The sequence below is a fragment of the Bos taurus genome, chromosome 18, assembly GCF_002263795.3.
Source record: "Bos taurus isolate L1 Dominette 01449 registration number 42190680 breed Hereford chromosome 18, ARS-UCD2.0, whole genome shotgun sequence".
Lineage (NCBI taxonomy): Eukaryota > Metazoa > Chordata > Mammalia > Artiodactyla > Bovidae > Bos > Bos taurus.
Window position 1 is genome coordinate 39,297,580 of NC_037345.1, and position 17,162 is coordinate 39,314,741.

The window sequence follows — 17,162 nt, forward strand, 5'->3', positions numbered from 1 at the left end:
TACTTTGTCAGTTCCTAAAAGTGGATTTGTTGAGTCAGAAGGATATGTGTGTTTGTAATGTAGATAGATACAATCTTTCTCACTACGTCTTGTGCCAGTTTATACTCTCATTACTAATGTCCTTGCACTGTTATAATAACACTTTTTAAAAAATCTTTTTTAATATAATAGGTTAAAATGTGATATCTCAGTCTGGTTTTGATTTGCATTTCTTTTTCTTTTCTAATAACTTCACTGAATCATATTTTGCATATCATATAACTCACCCTTTTCAGGTGTACAGGTCCATTTTTTTTTTTTTTTTCAGTAAATTTTCCTAGTTGGTTTTGCATTTGTTTTGTGAGGAGATTGAACTTCCTTTTGTACTTGAGTTATTTTTTTTAATTTGAACTGTCTCTTCATATTCTTTGTCAGTCTTTTTTAAATAAGTATAGAATCCTGTTGTACAGGATTTCATGTCTGGTTGCAAGTAGTTTTTCTAAGTTTGTCATTTGCTTTTACTTTGTTCACAGAGTTTGAGATAAAAGCAAAAGCTTCCTTTTATCTTGGTGGTGGACTGTTTATGGTGGATTTAAAGGTAGATATGTGGGTTAGCTATGTTTCAGGTGGAAGTTTAGGTAGCTATAAATGAGGAGTTAGAAGTACTGGGATGAAGTTGAGGTTGTTGTCTAAGAAATGGATACATTTAATTGGTCACTACTTTTCTTCTGTAACTTATGTGTTGAGTTGTGTTTTTATTTTTTATTTATTTATTTATTTTTTTGAGTTGTGTTTTTAGTGAGGGCTGCTCAAAAATGAATGCCCTCTCCTCACTACCCACATCCCATTGTGTTCTGCTTCAGTCATTTTCTTTTTCAATATTTGAAAACTTTGTAACAGTCTTAATAATGACACGTGGTACATTATGAGTTCAGTTGCTGGCCACTGCCACGTAAGTGTGAAGTGTGATGAGAGTCAGTCCTTCACCTGAAGATGTATTTCAGAGACCATTTCCAGTATATAATCTTATATTTTCCCCTCAAATTTGTCACCTTCAAAAAAAAAAAAAAAGAAGCAGCTCATTCTTGAAGCAGAGTCACTGTACCAATGGAGAATATTTAAAAGAAAGAATTTAGTATTTGTCTCTTTAATTTTACTTTTTCTTTTGGTATTTAGTTAGTAGTTCTAACAGCTGTCACAAAAAAACAGCAAATTGTACTCACTAGTCGTTGATGAATTTTGGTCTATCTTAAAACCTGGCTTCCCAGGTGGCTCAGTGGTAAAGAATCTACCTGCCCAATGCAGGAGCCACAGGAGATATGGGTTTGATTCCTGTTGTGGGAAGTTCCCCTGCAGGATGAAATGGCAACCTACTCCTGTATCGTTGCCTGGAAAATTCTTTGGACAAAGAAGCCTGGTGGGCTATAGTCCATAGGGTTGCATGGAGTCAGACGCAACTGAGCACGCGATGTGCGGCGTGCACACAGACACGCCCACGCACACACACTCTTAAACTTGGCCTTTAAAAATATGAAGTAATATTAATGCCTAAAAATGTCCTTCTCATTAGTTCATCTTAATAAAAAAATTTGGGTGGTTTATTTGTTTAATGCTTGATGTTTGTCAAAAGCATGATTCAGTAGAGATGATAAACATTTCGGTGATATCTTGATTCTTAGAACATTTTCTTTCACTGTTAAAATATTATTTATGGAATGATTAAGTGAGAAGATTTAAAAGCCTTCAGTTTGAAAAAGAGAAAGATTTTTCTAATAACATTTTAACTTGTGATTTTCTCATTCACCTCAGCAGTTACTTTTCTGCTGACATTTAAGAATGACTGTAATCCTCTACTTCAGAAATTGTTCTTTGAAATTTAAATTGTGTAGATAGAAAGGGTTGTTAGATAATCTTTGTTGATCTCAGAGGCATTTCAGTTTTCCTTGGGGTCCTGGTTATTCTCTCTTAGAGGCTTCTTTGACATGCTCATGATGCTATAGTCATCCCACAACCTCTTGGTGTTTTTAATGTGGGAACATTGAGAGAGCAGTTTTTAAATAGCTCAAGAGGGATTTATTTGTAAACTCTTTTACTTTCCTTAATTTGACTTTCATACTTACAGGCAGATTCTTGTGGGAAGTAGTCTCATGAGATCTCACATTGCTGTATACACCGGTCTGCATCTGAGCCCCTTTCCTTGGAATGCTGTGAGTCTAAATGGGAGCATAGTTTGAAAAACTCCTCTTAAAGAGTTTTAACTTGTGTATACCCTTTGAAAACCACTGCCCTAGAGGGAATGTTTGGCTTCTTCCTTGTTAGTCAAGATGAAATCATAAAGTATATATCAGTGATTATGAAGTTCAAGAAAGTCTAAGTAGAGAGACAGACTAATTACAAGGACTTTTTTTTTAATTGAAGGATTTTTGATTTATAGTATTGTCTGTATTTCCAGTGTACAGTGAAGTGACTGAGTTATACGTATGTGTGTGTGAGAGTATGTATTTCAGATTAGTTTTCATTATGTTAAGATACTGAATATAGTTCCCTCTACTATACAGTAATGATTGTTGCTTATCTGTTTTATGTATAGCAGTTTGTATCTGTTAATTGCTCCTAATTTACCCCTCTCTCTCTCTTCCCCTCTGGCAACCATAAGTTTTCTACCTTGATCTGTTTTCTATTTTGTAAGTAGATTGATTTGTTTTACTTCTTAGATTCCACATGTGATACCATGTACCATTTGCCTTTCACTTCACTTAATATGATGCTCTCTAGGTCCATCCATGTGGCTGCTAATGGTAATACTTGGTTCTTTAATACTCTATTATACACACGTGCGTGCATGTGTGCGCACACATGCGTGCATACCCCCCCCAAACCTTAAACCAATCATCTGTTAATGGGCACGTGGGTTGTTCTGTATCTTGGCTATTGTAAATAACTTCATGGATTCTTAAGCTCTGAGGGTTGTGTAAAGAATTATGTACGAGGAAATTGTATAAAATATTTTAGGTTAATTCTATTACTGAGTTTTCCTGTGGCTTTTTGTTGTTGTTTTATTCTGTTTGATTCCTAAAACCTCTACTCTTCATAGTTCAAGCCTCAAATGTAGCACTTTTCCACATAAAGTTAGTTAATTGTCCTCCTTTTTTAATTGTACCTTCCATGATGTTTAGGACTGTTTGACACTTGGGTACATTTCAGTTACTGAGCTTTTGATATTTCAGAATAGGAACCAGACATTAAATACACACATGTGTTAGGTGCTCATTTAATGTACTCTAGGAATTAAATTAAGAATAAGGTTTATTAAACCCTTATGATAACACTCCCGTAGTCTGTACGAATATTTAGATCTAACATAAACTTCGCAGATTATTTGGATGGCAAGTACGATAGGGCCTTAACTAGATACTCTATTCCAGAGCTTGATTATTATCTTTAAGATATTGAAAGATCTTAAGTCTTTGCCTTTTATTTTTGTGGTTTGATGATATAGGTTATACCTATGTACTTTAGTTATCCATTGATTCTGGGTTAAAAACATTGTTTTCCTGATTGAAATTTCTTTTTTTTTTTGTAATTTGTAGTTGGAGTGCCTCAAGCTTATCGCCTCTCAAAAATTCACAGACAAACGCATTGGCTATTTAGGGGCAATGCTGTTGTTAGATGAAAGACAAGATGTCCATCTTCTCATGACCAACTGTATCAAGAAGTAAGTCTTAATTTCTTTCTTATAACTGCTTTATTTTTTTAGGTCTTTTTAATAATAGGACATCAAGGCTTCTGTTTATTGATTTTATATTTGCTGTCTAGAATATAATTGAGTTGCTTTTGGTTCTGGAGCTTATATATAAAGAGGATAAGGAAAGGATTAAAACTTCTGTAGAAAAAAAGTAAATCTGTAGGGGATAATTTAAATGAAAGTATTGTTGTACATCTTGAGTCATAGCAACTATTTAGCAATGAATAAGCATTTGGACTTTGATAGAATAGAAAAAGCATTGGTAAATCTTAGCTTTCTTATCATAGAATTTTTTGAATACCATGAATTATGAGGCACTGTATTTATTAAATAACTACCAATATATTCTAAATGAATACCATTTAAAGGTAAAAAGAGAGGTCTTGCTTGTCAGCAGTCTAATCCCAGATTTCAGTTGCTGACAGTTGTATTTAGCCTGTGAGCTTTTGTGCATAAGTCCTTTTTTCTCTAACAGGTGCTTTGCTGATTTACTAGTCCAGTTATGTGTTTACCTTAGAAGCTGAGGAATGCTTGCCATTCTAGAAAAAGTAGAAGACCTGCGAGTAGGGAGTTAACAGTTCTTCTCAGTATCCCTCTTATAATCAATTTCTGTTAAAAAGCTATGAAAGTTCTGATGGCCTTATTGATTTAAGGTTCTTTTTGGGTTTTTTTGGTTTTGGTATGTCTACCAGTTTATCTTCTTTTTTAGATTTAATTTTTAATTTACAGTATTTGTGTAATTGACAGAAAGAAGCAGGGGTTTATAGGCGATCAGTTTGTAGACGTTGAACTCATATATTTTGCTGTGGTAAATGTTGTAATTTAAAATTTCCCAATAATGAAAAAATTTTAAATGAGAGTTAAGATTTGCTTGTAATAATATAGTATCTCATTTAAATACACTGCCTCTGCAGCTTTATTTGGGAAAATTTTGTTCTTTTTGGCCTTGAAATAAATATTAGTAATGAAAATACTAAGTTGCTTCAATTTATTCAACAAACATTGATTGCATACCTGTTGTATGCCAGGAGCTATTGTAAGTGCTGAGGATGGAGAATGAAAAAAGTGAGCAGAAATCTTTGGTGTCATGGAGGTTACATTCTAGGTGTTTAACATGACTTTATACTCTTATTTTGGACAAGGCTCTGAAAGTTTCTTTTTGTTCTTACATGCTCTGCTGCCCTTATTACTCAAGCCTTTAGTCACATGCTGATAATTTGACAATTCTGCCTAGCATCAAGTTTTGAGCCAACTTAAGAAAAGGTTTGTAGCTTGATTAAAATTGAAGAATGAGGCATATAGGCAATGAAGGAATCTGTGTGTATAATGAGACCCAGCCAAGCCCCAAGTGAATTTAGGAGAGAGCTACTAATAGTTGGGAATTGATCCAATACTTCAGTTTAAGTTCAGTCAAAGGACTTTGGATCATTCAGTTTTTTAAAATCTTTTAATGAATGGGTTTTTTGTGTATTTGTGAGGTTTCTTGCTTTTTGTTTGTATTATAGGGCATCATAGTGTACTAGCAGTTTTTCTGTTTAATGATGGCATGTTTACCTCATTGTTCATTGGTCCAGAAAAACTTTTAAGACATTAATGATCTTGGACTTAAATCTTTAAAAATCAGACACATTATTTTAAGAGCTTGCCTTATACAGATATTCTTAATCATTGAAAAATGAATGAAGAGTTAACGAAATATTTTTTGGGAACCAGTACCATAATTAAGTTAAAGTTTATTAGTAATTTTTATCTTAAATATTCAAATTAGTAGAAAGTAGCAAACCTGACTGACACTTTCCTTTTGTTTCTTTTCCTTTCTTTGTTCTTCAGGGATTTATTCATTGGTTCATTAAAAACTATTATTAATGAAACCTTTACAGTGTTGACAGCAATACATTTTGTTATGAAATATAAGCTATTTTCCAGAACAAAAACAATTCAGAGAGAAGAATGGCATTATTTTACACTTTTGTAAATATCTTTAATGTCTAACCTAATAGAATAGGTTAGATGCTTGTGTTCGCTTCTGCATTCATTTTCTTATGTTTTAGTTGAAATATATGAAGATCTAGCCTTTCACAGATAATGTTTGAAAAAGGAAGAGGGCTTTAATAACCTTTCAGATAACTGTGGATAATCTTCCATGATCCCATACCAAACTCCACAAGTGGTAGTTTCATTAGGTTAGTGTAGAATCTGAAATTGTATCAGTGAAGTTTGTTTTTTTTTTTGTTATATTGAAACCCATCCATACAGTTTGACTCTTTTGTTTAGTTTTTAAACATCATGCTTAAAGCATTTGGAGAAAATTAGTTCAAGGAGCTTTAAAGTATTAATAGACTGTCAGGTTCATGATGGCAATACAAATATTCCAAAATTCTAGTTTTCACTTTCAAAGCTTAGGTTTGTCATTGGCAACAAATATTGTCACTTGTTGCCCTTGAAGTGATAGGCTTACTTGGCTTTTCTTCCAGAAAATGTTTAAGAATGTTTAAGAAAATAACCACATCTTAGTAATTATAATTGTTATTTTTCAGGTAAAAATGATGTTCATTTTAAAAACAGCTGGTTCCTAGTTTAGCTTGCAAATGAAACAGATACACAAGTGCTTTTTGCTGAGATTGTCCCTTATTTCATTATGCATCAGAAGTATTTCATGCATACTTTCCATTTTGTCACACAGAATATTAAAAAATGTGCACTCCAGAGTCAAGGTATGAGGGAGTTCCTTGGTGGCCTAGTGCTTAGGATTCTGGGCTTTCACTGAAGTGACCCAGATTCAATCCCTGATCAGGGAACTGAGATCCTACAAGTTGCATGGCATGGCTTAAAAAAGAAAAAAAGTCAAGGTATAATTAAGCTAGTCATTTTTACTGCTTTGTCGTGAGTGACTGAACAGCAGACAACAACAAAAAGGGGAGTATTAAGTGAAACTGCCTCCCTCCCTTCCTTCTTGGACCGTTAAGTATATGGCAGTGAATTCAGTGACTGGTAATACAGTTTGGTGCCTCTTTCCTGATATGTACTAATGTGCCTTAGTTCTTCCCATTTGCACTGATAGTGCAATAAAGCTGACAAATAATGAGTTAGTATTGTGAAAGTATTTATATCTCATGGACCCCCTGAAATAGTCCTAGGAACTTCCAGAGATTCTCTAATCACCGTTTGAGAACCACTGAACTAAAGGATTTTAAAATACTCTTAAGGCTGGTAGAAGTAGCATAACTCAACATAGGAATTCAGCTTCTGCATAGTAAGAGTTGATTATAATATATAAATGCATTTACTATTCAAACTTATAATGCTTCAACTTTTCTGAAAATACTTCCTGGCTGGTTTAGAAATAGTTTTGTGCAGTAATCAGTGCCTGTTAGAATTTTTTGTATCTGTTCAGTTCAGTTCAGTTTCTCAGTCGTGTCCAACTCTCTGCGACCCCATGAATTGCAGCATGCCAGGCCTCCCTGTCCATCACCAACTCCCGGAGTTCACTCAGACTCATGTCCATTGAGTCAGTGATGCCATCCAGCCATCTACTAGATATTGAGCCTCACTGTAACATCTACCTTAGTTTAAGATGGTTTAATTAGCTGTTTTTTTAGTTACTGTTTTTCTTCTTTTGAATAAATGTAAAAATTAATATCAAGGTTAATACTGTGCTCAAAGATTTTAGAGTGTTTCTGTTGTGATGTTTGTCATCTTAAATGCTCTAGCAGGATTGTGTTTTCTAAATTTTTTTTTAAACATTTTGGTTAATATCTTACTTTTTTGTAGTTAATAGAGCATATTAAAATCTTTAAAGATAGAGTTGTGCTTCATATTCTGTCATTGCTAGTAAAGAAAGTTCTTTTGGCATCCCATAGGTAGTATGTTGTATAGATTCTGTTACTAGTGGTGTTTGGAAATGCTGGGTTGTAAGCATGTAGAACAAACTGTCAGTTTACTGTGTTGTAATTTGTATTAATAATAAGGTTAGAATAAACATTTTTTTTTGCAAAAATTATCCTAATATTTTCCTTATGAGAGGAATCATGAATCATTCAGAGCTTTCTTGTTAGATTGTGAAGCTTCTTCATTGGGAGCACCGGGCAGGGCATATTCATTTCTGCCGCCTTCTTTCTTTTGCAGTGATCTCAATCATAGCACACAGTATGTACAAGGGCTAGCACTTTGTACCCTCGGCTGCATGGGGTCCTCAGAGATGTGCAGAGATCTTGCAGGAGAGGTAGAGAAACTCTTGAAAACCTCCAACTCTTACTTAAGAAAAAAGGTAACTTTCCATGAAATGGAATGTCTGTGTTTGGAATAGGGAGTATTATGGAGAGAAGGCACATTATTCATTCTTGAAAGCGCAAGTGATAATATAACTTTCTCTGTGCATTAAATGTGTTTTAAATGACTGTATATGAATCAGTTGTTCATAAGTCAAAATCTATTTTTTATACTAATTTTGGAGGTGATTTTTTTATTGCTATTTAACTCTCCAGTTGGTGATTGTGAACACTTTAATTCTCTTAATTCCTCACTTTTCAAGAAAATTGTTTATCAACAAACAAATAGATGGCATACCTAATTACTTCCTAAATTACCTGACTCTAACCAGTGTTAAACAAAGTGATAATGAACAGATTGTTACAAATTTATTTTAGTGCCCATGCCTTTATATTAGGGCCTTTGAATCTTGGAAGTGCAGTTCCTTGGGACCTAGATAATTATTAGGGAATGATTTAGAACCTCCTTCCTAAAATTGGTATATCTAAGTGAAATAGTAATGGAAGACAGTGATCGTATTCTCTTATATGCTTTTATTTGTTAGTATAAATATTTTGTTGTTATTTTATTGTGCTTGAATCTTAAAGCCTTCATAAATAAGCGGTATAAAATTTAGGACTTTAGAAGTGACATAAAATCATCTGATTGTCATTGACTGTGCCTTTTGCATTTAATGGTGTGAGACAAAGCTGTTTAAAAGGGCCAAGCTGTTTTCCAGGATCATGTGCTGCTAATGATGGCTAAAGGCCAAAGCCAGTCCTTTCTCTTAAAGAATGTGTGGGCTGCTCTTGTTCAGAAAGATTACATAAATATTAAGTAAAATATCCCTGCAGATTAGGAAAAAATTGTTTTCCTCAACTGTAGCATGGGAAGAATTAGTTGAAATCTTTTCTTATTAAGTACCTAAATTATGATATTCAGTTCCAACAAATAATAGTTATGGTTCCTTTGTGGGGATAGGGGGAGAGTAACTGAAATCAGTCTTTGAATGTCCCTTTCTTTCCTGTCAACAAGCTAGGGCCATCTTTTCTTTAGTAGAGACTGGCTAACAGAGAGACTTAACTAAGATACTAAGTAACTTTCAAATGATTTTCTTGATTTCAGTAGAGGTTGAATGGAGAAAGTATAGGTATTATTAAAAGTAGCAGCAGATTTAAAGCATCTGCAATATATGTATCTTTCACCTGCATAGTGTTTTTATAAAACCTTTTGGTTTTCTTACTCAGAAGAATGATGATCACTGACAGAGTCTTTATTTTTTAACTTTGCAAAGCTGCAGATAAATTATACTTAGCACAATTGGTAAGCTCGTGTTAACAGATGGTCTGGTTGAAAAAAGTTGTTGTCCACTTATCTGGTAATATATGACCAAAGAGACAGGTGAGTTAGAAGTTCTCATTAATGCAGTAGTATAAATTGGACAGCCCTAAGCAATTAATAACTAATAAATCTGATAATCAGATCTATACCTCCTTTCTTTTTTCATGTAGGTGAACTGGTTGACAAGGTTCTTTTGTTTGTAAGATTGGTTGTCCTGACTTTAATTGAAATAAATCTTCTTTTGTCCTTTTTATGTTTTTTTTTTTTTGTAGGCAGCACTTTGTGCTGTTCATGTCATCAGGAAGGTTCCTGAACTTATGGAGATGTTTTTACCAGCAACAAAAAATTTGTTGAATGAAAAGAACCATGGTAATGTGATTTGGATGCACTCATGAAGTACTGAGGGAGAAGGAGAAAGACAATAGTCTTCAGGCAGTCTTGGCCTCTGTCTCACACAGTGGACTCAGCTTTCTGCTGTGCTTGGACACCTTTTCCAGGAAGGGCCAATGGGTTGAATCTCTCTTCTACTCTCAAATACTAGCTTTGTAATTAGAGATTGATTCCTTTATAGTAAGCTTGTTTTTCATTTCTGGCCCCCTTTTATTATATCAAAAATACTATATTAACTAATACTCAGTGTAATTGCAAATGATCCTAGCCTTGATTTTCATGTGTGAAATCTTTTGACTTCTTGGCTATTTCTTTATCTCTTTGCCATTGTAATGTAAGATTTGTGAAACTCCTTGTAGGTTACTTGTAACAGGAATTTGTAATGGGTACTCAGACATATAAAACTTATGAGGAATTAGATGGAATGTATGTGGCTGTTCTTTACTGAATATTTTATTCTTGTTTTGAATTTAATGAAACAGATTCTGAGTGAAGAAAATTCTTGTGTCCTAAATGCTAAGAAAAAAAGTGGTAACATGTATTTAATTTGATCAATGCAGTCCTCTGCCTAGAAGATTCAGAATATACTTGTTGAATAAATGAATGTCTAGGGCACATATTTAGTGTAAAGTATGTGATTCTTTTCACTCACTCTTGAACAAGCAAATTTACTTTGTCATTCATGACTATATTTTGTCTGGAAATTTAAAGTCTTAGTAAGATTTTTCTTCTTGAAATATCTTTTAAAAATCAGCTAAGAGCTTACTAAATCTGGAGCAGGTGATATCCAGTTTATGTTGACTGAGCATGTCTTTATGGATATTCTCAAATGGAGAGGCTTGTGCATTGGATGTCATTTGTAAGCAGTTATTCTGGCCACGTAACTTTAGAATATTCTGATTTGACAGATCATCTGTATTAAATCAGCAGGTATCTATGAATACCTTCTTTGTATTCAGCTCAATGCTTAGATTCTTGGGAGATTAAAAAACAAAAGTAGCAGCTACGTTTTTGGAATTGACCTTCAGAACTGAAAGCCCTGTGCTATGAAACTGAAGAATACAGCCTCATTTTTAGTTTTCACCGGCTCTTTTCTTTCAGGTGTCCTTCACACTTCTGTAGTCCTCCTCACAGAAATGTGTGAGCGAAGCCCAGACATGCTTGCACATTTCAGAAAGGTAGGTGCTATTCTGTATATCTAAGCCTCTCTTGATTGAAAATGGTTTTCCTAAAGGACATGATTTTCTCACTTAGGAATTTTCTTTTGAAGGGAAGGTATGGAACTGAGTAAAGGACTTAACCAACCCTTCTGTGTGGTAGGAAGTCAGCTTTAGGCACAGAACTGGCAGTAGTACAGTGTTTCCCCTTTCATAATAGAAGTCTTTTCTCCTTGGCAGACACGCCGATCTCTCATGTACTTTATCTACTGTTTTCACATTGAAATTAGGAAATGTAACCTGAGGTCGAATTACAAGCAGGAATTGTGTGTGTGTGTGTGTGCGTGTGTTTTAAGGCAGGTGATTTCTTTTTTTTTTTTTTTACCCTCTAAGGTGAAAACTGCAAACTGAGATTTGATATTACCTTTACCTAACAGAGAGTCCCCCTCTGTTCATTTTGTGCTGTGGTGACTCCAGTGGTAGATGTCTGTAGCTTTCTGAAGTCCCTCCCTCCCTTTCTTAGAGCATTCTAGAATGGAGATTTTTGTTTTTTCCACTTACGTTCAGAAGGCACTAGTAAGCAGGACTCAGAGAAAGACTGTTTTTTGGATAATTACATGCATTCAGTTCCTTTTATAGGATGATGACCACTCCATATATTGGGTTTACTTTGTACTTTAGATCTAATGAAGCTCTAATAGCAGCTCTTCGGGCGGTGTGGCGGGGGGAGCTTTTTTTTCCTCCTTGGATGATCATGTCTTGATTACAATGTTATAAATATAGTGTGAGGCCCGTATCTGTCCCTAACGCTTGCTTTGTATGTTTTGTTCCTGTTGTCTGTTTGGAATCCTGCTGTATGTTAGAATGAAAAGGTAAGAATTAACCCTCATTTAGATCGTGCATGCTGGCATTAGGTCCTTAGTAGCTTTTGTGTATCCATCCACAAATGTGGCTTAAAAAATATACTAATGCTGAATCTGTGCTTAATTCTGTGTTATTTGTCATAGCATTTTTAGCTAACTCCTTAGTCCAGATTTGGTCTTGTCACTTAAACTCCTGATTCCACAGTCAGCCTTGGATTTCAGTTGCGGCCTTTCCTGATTTTTAAGCCTCCTCCTCTGCCTTTCCTTTATCTTCACCTGAGATACTTTGAGCAGTTTCCCAGTGGCATTGGTGATGGCAGTCCAGAGCAATTTGGAACCAAAACACCAAACACTGCTTCTTTTTGAAGTAGATACACTTTAGAACCGTGTCTGGGTAACCTCATACTTTAAAAAGCTCAGTACTACTTCTGAACTTTCAATTCAGACTTAGAGCTTTAATTTCTTCCTGACCTGCACTCGATCTTGCCTTAAAGTTTTGGAGCGTTAAAAGATTTTTGAGGTAGAGTGGGTGGGCATCAACTGATTTTCATGGCTGCAGCTTTTCCCTTTGTCATTTTGTTTGTCTCGTCATCAGTTTTAGTAACTTGCTTTTTTGTCTGAAAAATAAAGCTTGGTTCCAAGAATTTGTATGCTGAACACTTAGAGATATTTGTGCTTTTTGTCCCAGGGTGCTCTTATGTGGTGTGAGCTTCGTAGCTGAAGGAAAAAGAATTTTTCCGAGACAGAAACCAGATTTAAAAAAATAATGAAGGATATGTGTAGTACAAAAAAGTAGACTACTGAGAAGTATGCAAGGCGAACTACTTTTTAGTGTAGAGCTTGCTAACTAGATGGTTCCAGTTTTATTACATTTTAAAGCAGTTTATATAGTTATATTATTCTGACTTCTTATTGAATCTGTCCAGAGTTGAGAGATTTAATGAGGATTCTGTTTAGAATTTACAGGCCATTGTAAGCTTAGATTTGTTTGAATCTTGGAGTTGTCCAAATTAGATTTTTGTTAGGTGACTTAGGAAGTGCTAAATTCTGAAGTGTTATGGCCAAACCTATTCACACAGATTATGTTGTCTTATATTCAGCAATAGATTTAGTATTGTGTTTTGAGTGCATTCCTTGAGCCCAGCTTGGCTTTTGTTTCAGTCTTGATCCACTTAGAAAGGAATCCAGATTCAATGAGAAAAAGATAATTGAGTTGCAGCAAAGTTGGGGCTGTTCTGATTGCCTCCAAGACAGATAAGATTCAGCTTGCTTTGGATTCAGTTCTTAATGTTAGGTGGTGATTAGAGTTGTTTATATAGCTAAATTGAGTTTGTAGTTGGAGACTGGAAAGGTCCTTATTGTGGCAAACATTTTGAAATGGGGTTTTAATCTTAAATGATTTCTCAATGAAGTGCAATAAATAATAGTATTTAAAGCATTTTTAAGTTCAGCTTGGCAATAAAATTGCCTCTACTGTGTGTCATCAGTCAGTCTAATGGACAGAGTTAAAAAAGAAGGGCATTCTGACCATAAGGAATGTATCATTTCATTAGTAAGATAAGATAGGCAACAAATGTATGATTAGGTGCTGAAATTGAATTTTATCAAAAATTGTGTTGTATGAGTTAAGAATAGGACAAAAACAGCATTCATGGCCTTGCTTTCTTCCTCAGGAGAAGGAGACAAATTTTCATGTGTCTTGTCAGTGTTGGAGACTTTTGTATTCCCTGTTGTTTATTGGGAAAGGATATAAGTGACAATATAATAAGAGAGAGTTTTGTTTTCTTTATTTGAGATAGTTTGTTTTAAAACTAATTTTCATAAAATTACCAGAGTTTTGGATGTGGTAGCATTTTATATCCACATGTGTTAGATAGATTAAAAACTGAATATGTTTGTGCAGCCTACGTGTGTCAAGTCCCATAGAAGTCCCCATAGGCATCTGTTTTACTCAGTTCTCTAGGCTTTCTGACCTACTGTTATTTGTAGTATCTTCGCATATATTACTCTGAAGTAAAAATGTCTGTTTTGGTTTTAATTCAGATAACATACATACTCCTTCTTGAGTTCTGGGCCAGAATACTTCTAAGTTACGTCTGTGAAACATCAACAGTATACTAGGATATTGTATCAGTAGAATTTGCTTGGACTCAGACTCTTGAATCTGTTTTTTCTAAGCCAAGTTAACCTCTGCCTGTTCCTGAGAAATTCTTTGATGTTCACTGTTTTTTGATGCATCTCTCTTCCCTGCAGCTTGTGCCCCAATTAGTTCGTATTCTAAAGAACCTCATCATGTCCGGATATTCACCAGAACATGATGTTTCTGGGATCAGTGACCCCTTTTTGCAGGTGAGCTTGAAAGAAAGTTTAGGGTAAATGATATATTTTGGAATGAATTTTTCCTTCCTCTTATGTTTGTGTTGAGTAGTTTTGGTAGTTAATTGATTAAGCTAATTACATTGATAAATGAATAGTGACACAATTCTATATTAGATTAATAGAATAAAATTATATTTGTAATAGTCAAATCATGTACCACATAGAAACATGATTTTCCAGTGTGCTATATAGCTCTGCAGGTAATGGTATCCTTTGACTGTTAAGTGTAGATTGTCTAACAGCTTCATTAAGACATAGAACCATACATAACTGCTCTAAAGATCATGTTTAAAATTCTTCTGTTTGAATTTTGACCATTTCTATTGGGATCTAAGACTTCATTTAAGTTATTTGAATTTCATATCAAGCAAAGGTCCTTTGTGCTAGACATAATTTGTTGATGTTTGTCATATTTTGCACATTAGGTACGAATTTTGCGGTTATTAAGAATTTTAGGACGAAATGATGATGACTCAAGTGAAGCTATGAATGATATATTAGCACAGGTGAGTAGAACAAAACTTGTGTTTTTGTAAACACCCATTTTAGTATAGCAGGGAGCAGATTGATTGTGATTATATGAAGCAATTTTTGTTTGTGTTTTCTCATTGGTGGCTGAAAACAATCATAAAATGTCTCTTGTTACCTCTGGATGTTTTTTGGAAACATTGTTTTGTCACATAACACCTTCTGTGTCTTTTCAGGTTGCCACTAATACGGAGACTAGTAAAAATGTAGGAAATGCTATTCTTTATGAAACGGTTTTGACTATCATGGATATTAAGTCAGAGAGTGGACTGCGAGTAAGTTTTTAATCTTTACTCTAAACATTTTATTTTAAAATAATTGACTTGGAATTTGGAAATTAACTTTAGGAAAGAATGATGCAGAATGTATGATGTTTTGGTACCTGAAGTATCATTCTATCCACTGAAGGATTAATGTTGATTATAATAGAAATTGGAAGGTTTTATGTATGTTACAAATACAGACAATGTTGAATGAAGGAACCATTTCAGAATAAGCTTTTGTTTGGAGCCGTGATTTGAGTTGGCCTCATTCACTTCAAACAAGATGGCAGCATATTTGAGTTAATCCATTTTTCTTAAATATTTATTTTTATTTAAAAAAATGAACACATAAAGTAAAAAAAATTCCATACAAAATGGTATCAGTTCAGTTCAGTCACTCAGATGTGTCCGACTCTTTGCAACCCCGTGGACTGCAGCATGCCAGGCTTCCTTGTCCATCACCAACTCCCGAAACTCATCAAACTCATGTTTGGAATTGAGTTAACGATGCCATCCAACCATCTTATCTTCTGTCGTCCCCTTCTCCTGTCTTCAGTCTTTCCCAGAATCAGAGTCTTTTCAGATGAATCAGCTCTTCGCATGAGGTGGTCCAAGTATTGGAGTTTCAGCTTCAGCATCAGTCCTTCCAATGAATATTCTGGACTGATTTCCCTTAGGAATGACTGGTTTGATCTCCTTTCTGTCAAAGGGACTCTCAAGAGTCTTCTCCAACACCACAGTTCAAAAGCATCAATTCTTTGGTACTCAGCTTTCTTTAAAGTCCAATTCTCACATCCATATGTGACTACTGGAAAAACCGTAGCTTTGACTAGACAGACCTTTGTTGGCAAAGTAATGTCTCTGCTTTTTAATATGCTATCTAGGTTGGTCATAGCTCTTCTTCCAAGGAGCGAGCAAGCATCTTTTAATTTCATGGCTGCAGTCACCATCTGCAGTGATACTGAAGCCCAGAAAAATAAAATCTCTGTTTCCATCGTTTTTGCATCTATTTGCCATGAAATGATGGGACCGGATGCCATGATCTTGGTTTTTTGAATGTTGAGTTTTAAGCCAGCCTTTTCACTCTCCTCTTACACTTTGATCAAGAGGCTCTTTATTTCTTCTTTGCTTTCTGCCGTAAGGGTGGTATCTGAGATTATTGATATTTCTCCCAACAATCTTGATTCCAGCTTGTGCTTCATCCAGCCCAGCATATCACATGTTATACTCTGCATATAAGTTAAGTAAGCAGTGTGTCAATATACAGCCTTGATGTACTCCTTTCCCAGTTTGTAACCAGTCTGTTCCATCTCCGGTTCTAACTGTTGCTTCCTGACCTGCATACACATTTCTCAGGAGACAGGTCAGGTGGTCTGGTATTCCCATCTCTTGAAGAATTTTCCACAGTTTGTTGTGATGTACACAGTCAAAGGCTTTGGTGTAATCAACAAAGCAGATGTTTTTCTGGAATTCTCTTGCTTTTTTCTATGATCCAGTGGATGTTGGCAATTTGATCTCTGGTTCCTCTGCCTTTTATAAACCCAGCTTGAACATCTGGAAGTTCACAGTTCACGTACTATTTGAAGCCTGGATTGGAGAATTTGAGCATTACTTTGCTAGTGTGTGAGATGAGTGCAGTTGTGCAGTAGTTTGAACTTTATTTGGCATTACCTTTCTTTGGAATTGGAATGAAAATTGATCTTTTCCAGTCCTGTGGCCACTGCTGAGTTTTCCAAATTTGCTGGCATATTGAGTGCAGCACTTCCACAGCACCATCTTTTAGGAATTCCATCACCTTCACTAACTTTGTTTGTAGTGATGTTTCCTAAAGCCCACTTGACTTCACATTCCAGGACGTCTGGCTCTAGTTGAGTGATCACACCATCGTGGTTATCTGGGTCATGAAGATCTTTTTTGTATAGTTCTTCTGTGTATTCTTGCCACCTCTTCTTAATGTCTTCTGCTTTTGTTAGGTCCATACCGTTTCTGTCCTTGATCAAACCCATCTTTGCATTAGATGTTCCCTTGGTGTCTCTAATTTTCTTAAAGAGATCTCTAGTCTTTTCCATTCTGTTGTTTTCCTCTATTTCTTTGTATTGATCACTGAGGAAGCCTTTCTTATCTCTCCTTGCTATTCTTTGGAACTCTTCTTTCAAATGGGTATATCTTTCCTTTTCTCCTTTGCCTTTAGTTTCTCTTCTTTTCTCAGCTATTTATAAGGCCTCCTCAGACAACCATTTTGCCTTTTTTCAGTTCTTTTTCTCGGGGA

At 35.1% G+C, this 17,162-nt stretch overlaps 1 protein-coding gene across 5 annotated transcripts in view; it reads left to right on the plus strand.

Annotated features, from left to right (window-relative positions):
- AP1G1 (adaptor related protein complex 1 subunit gamma 1) overlaps positions 1 to 17,162 on the plus strand; it is a 102,477-nt gene that overhangs the window by 49,563 nt on the left and 35,752 nt on the right. For 3 of the 5 annotated variants that reach the window (XM_059876569.1, XM_005218489.5, XM_059876570.1), the window contains 7 exons: positions 3,570 to 3,694; positions 7,850 to 7,991; positions 9,586 to 9,682; positions 10,805 to 10,881; positions 13,977 to 14,072; positions 14,528 to 14,608; positions 14,807 to 14,905. In XM_059876569.1, coding sequence (XP_059732552.1) covers positions 3,570 to 3,694; positions 7,850 to 7,991; positions 9,586 to 9,682; positions 10,805 to 10,881; positions 13,977 to 14,072; positions 14,528 to 14,608; positions 14,807 to 14,905 — 717 coding nt within the window. Of the gene's footprint in view, positions 1 to 3,569; positions 3,695 to 7,849; positions 7,992 to 9,585; positions 9,683 to 10,804; positions 10,882 to 11,723; positions 11,733 to 13,976; positions 14,073 to 14,527; positions 14,609 to 14,806; positions 14,906 to 17,162 lie in introns of those variants that run through there. The other 2 variants (NM_001191436.1, XM_059876571.1) reach the window with 2 other exon arrangements.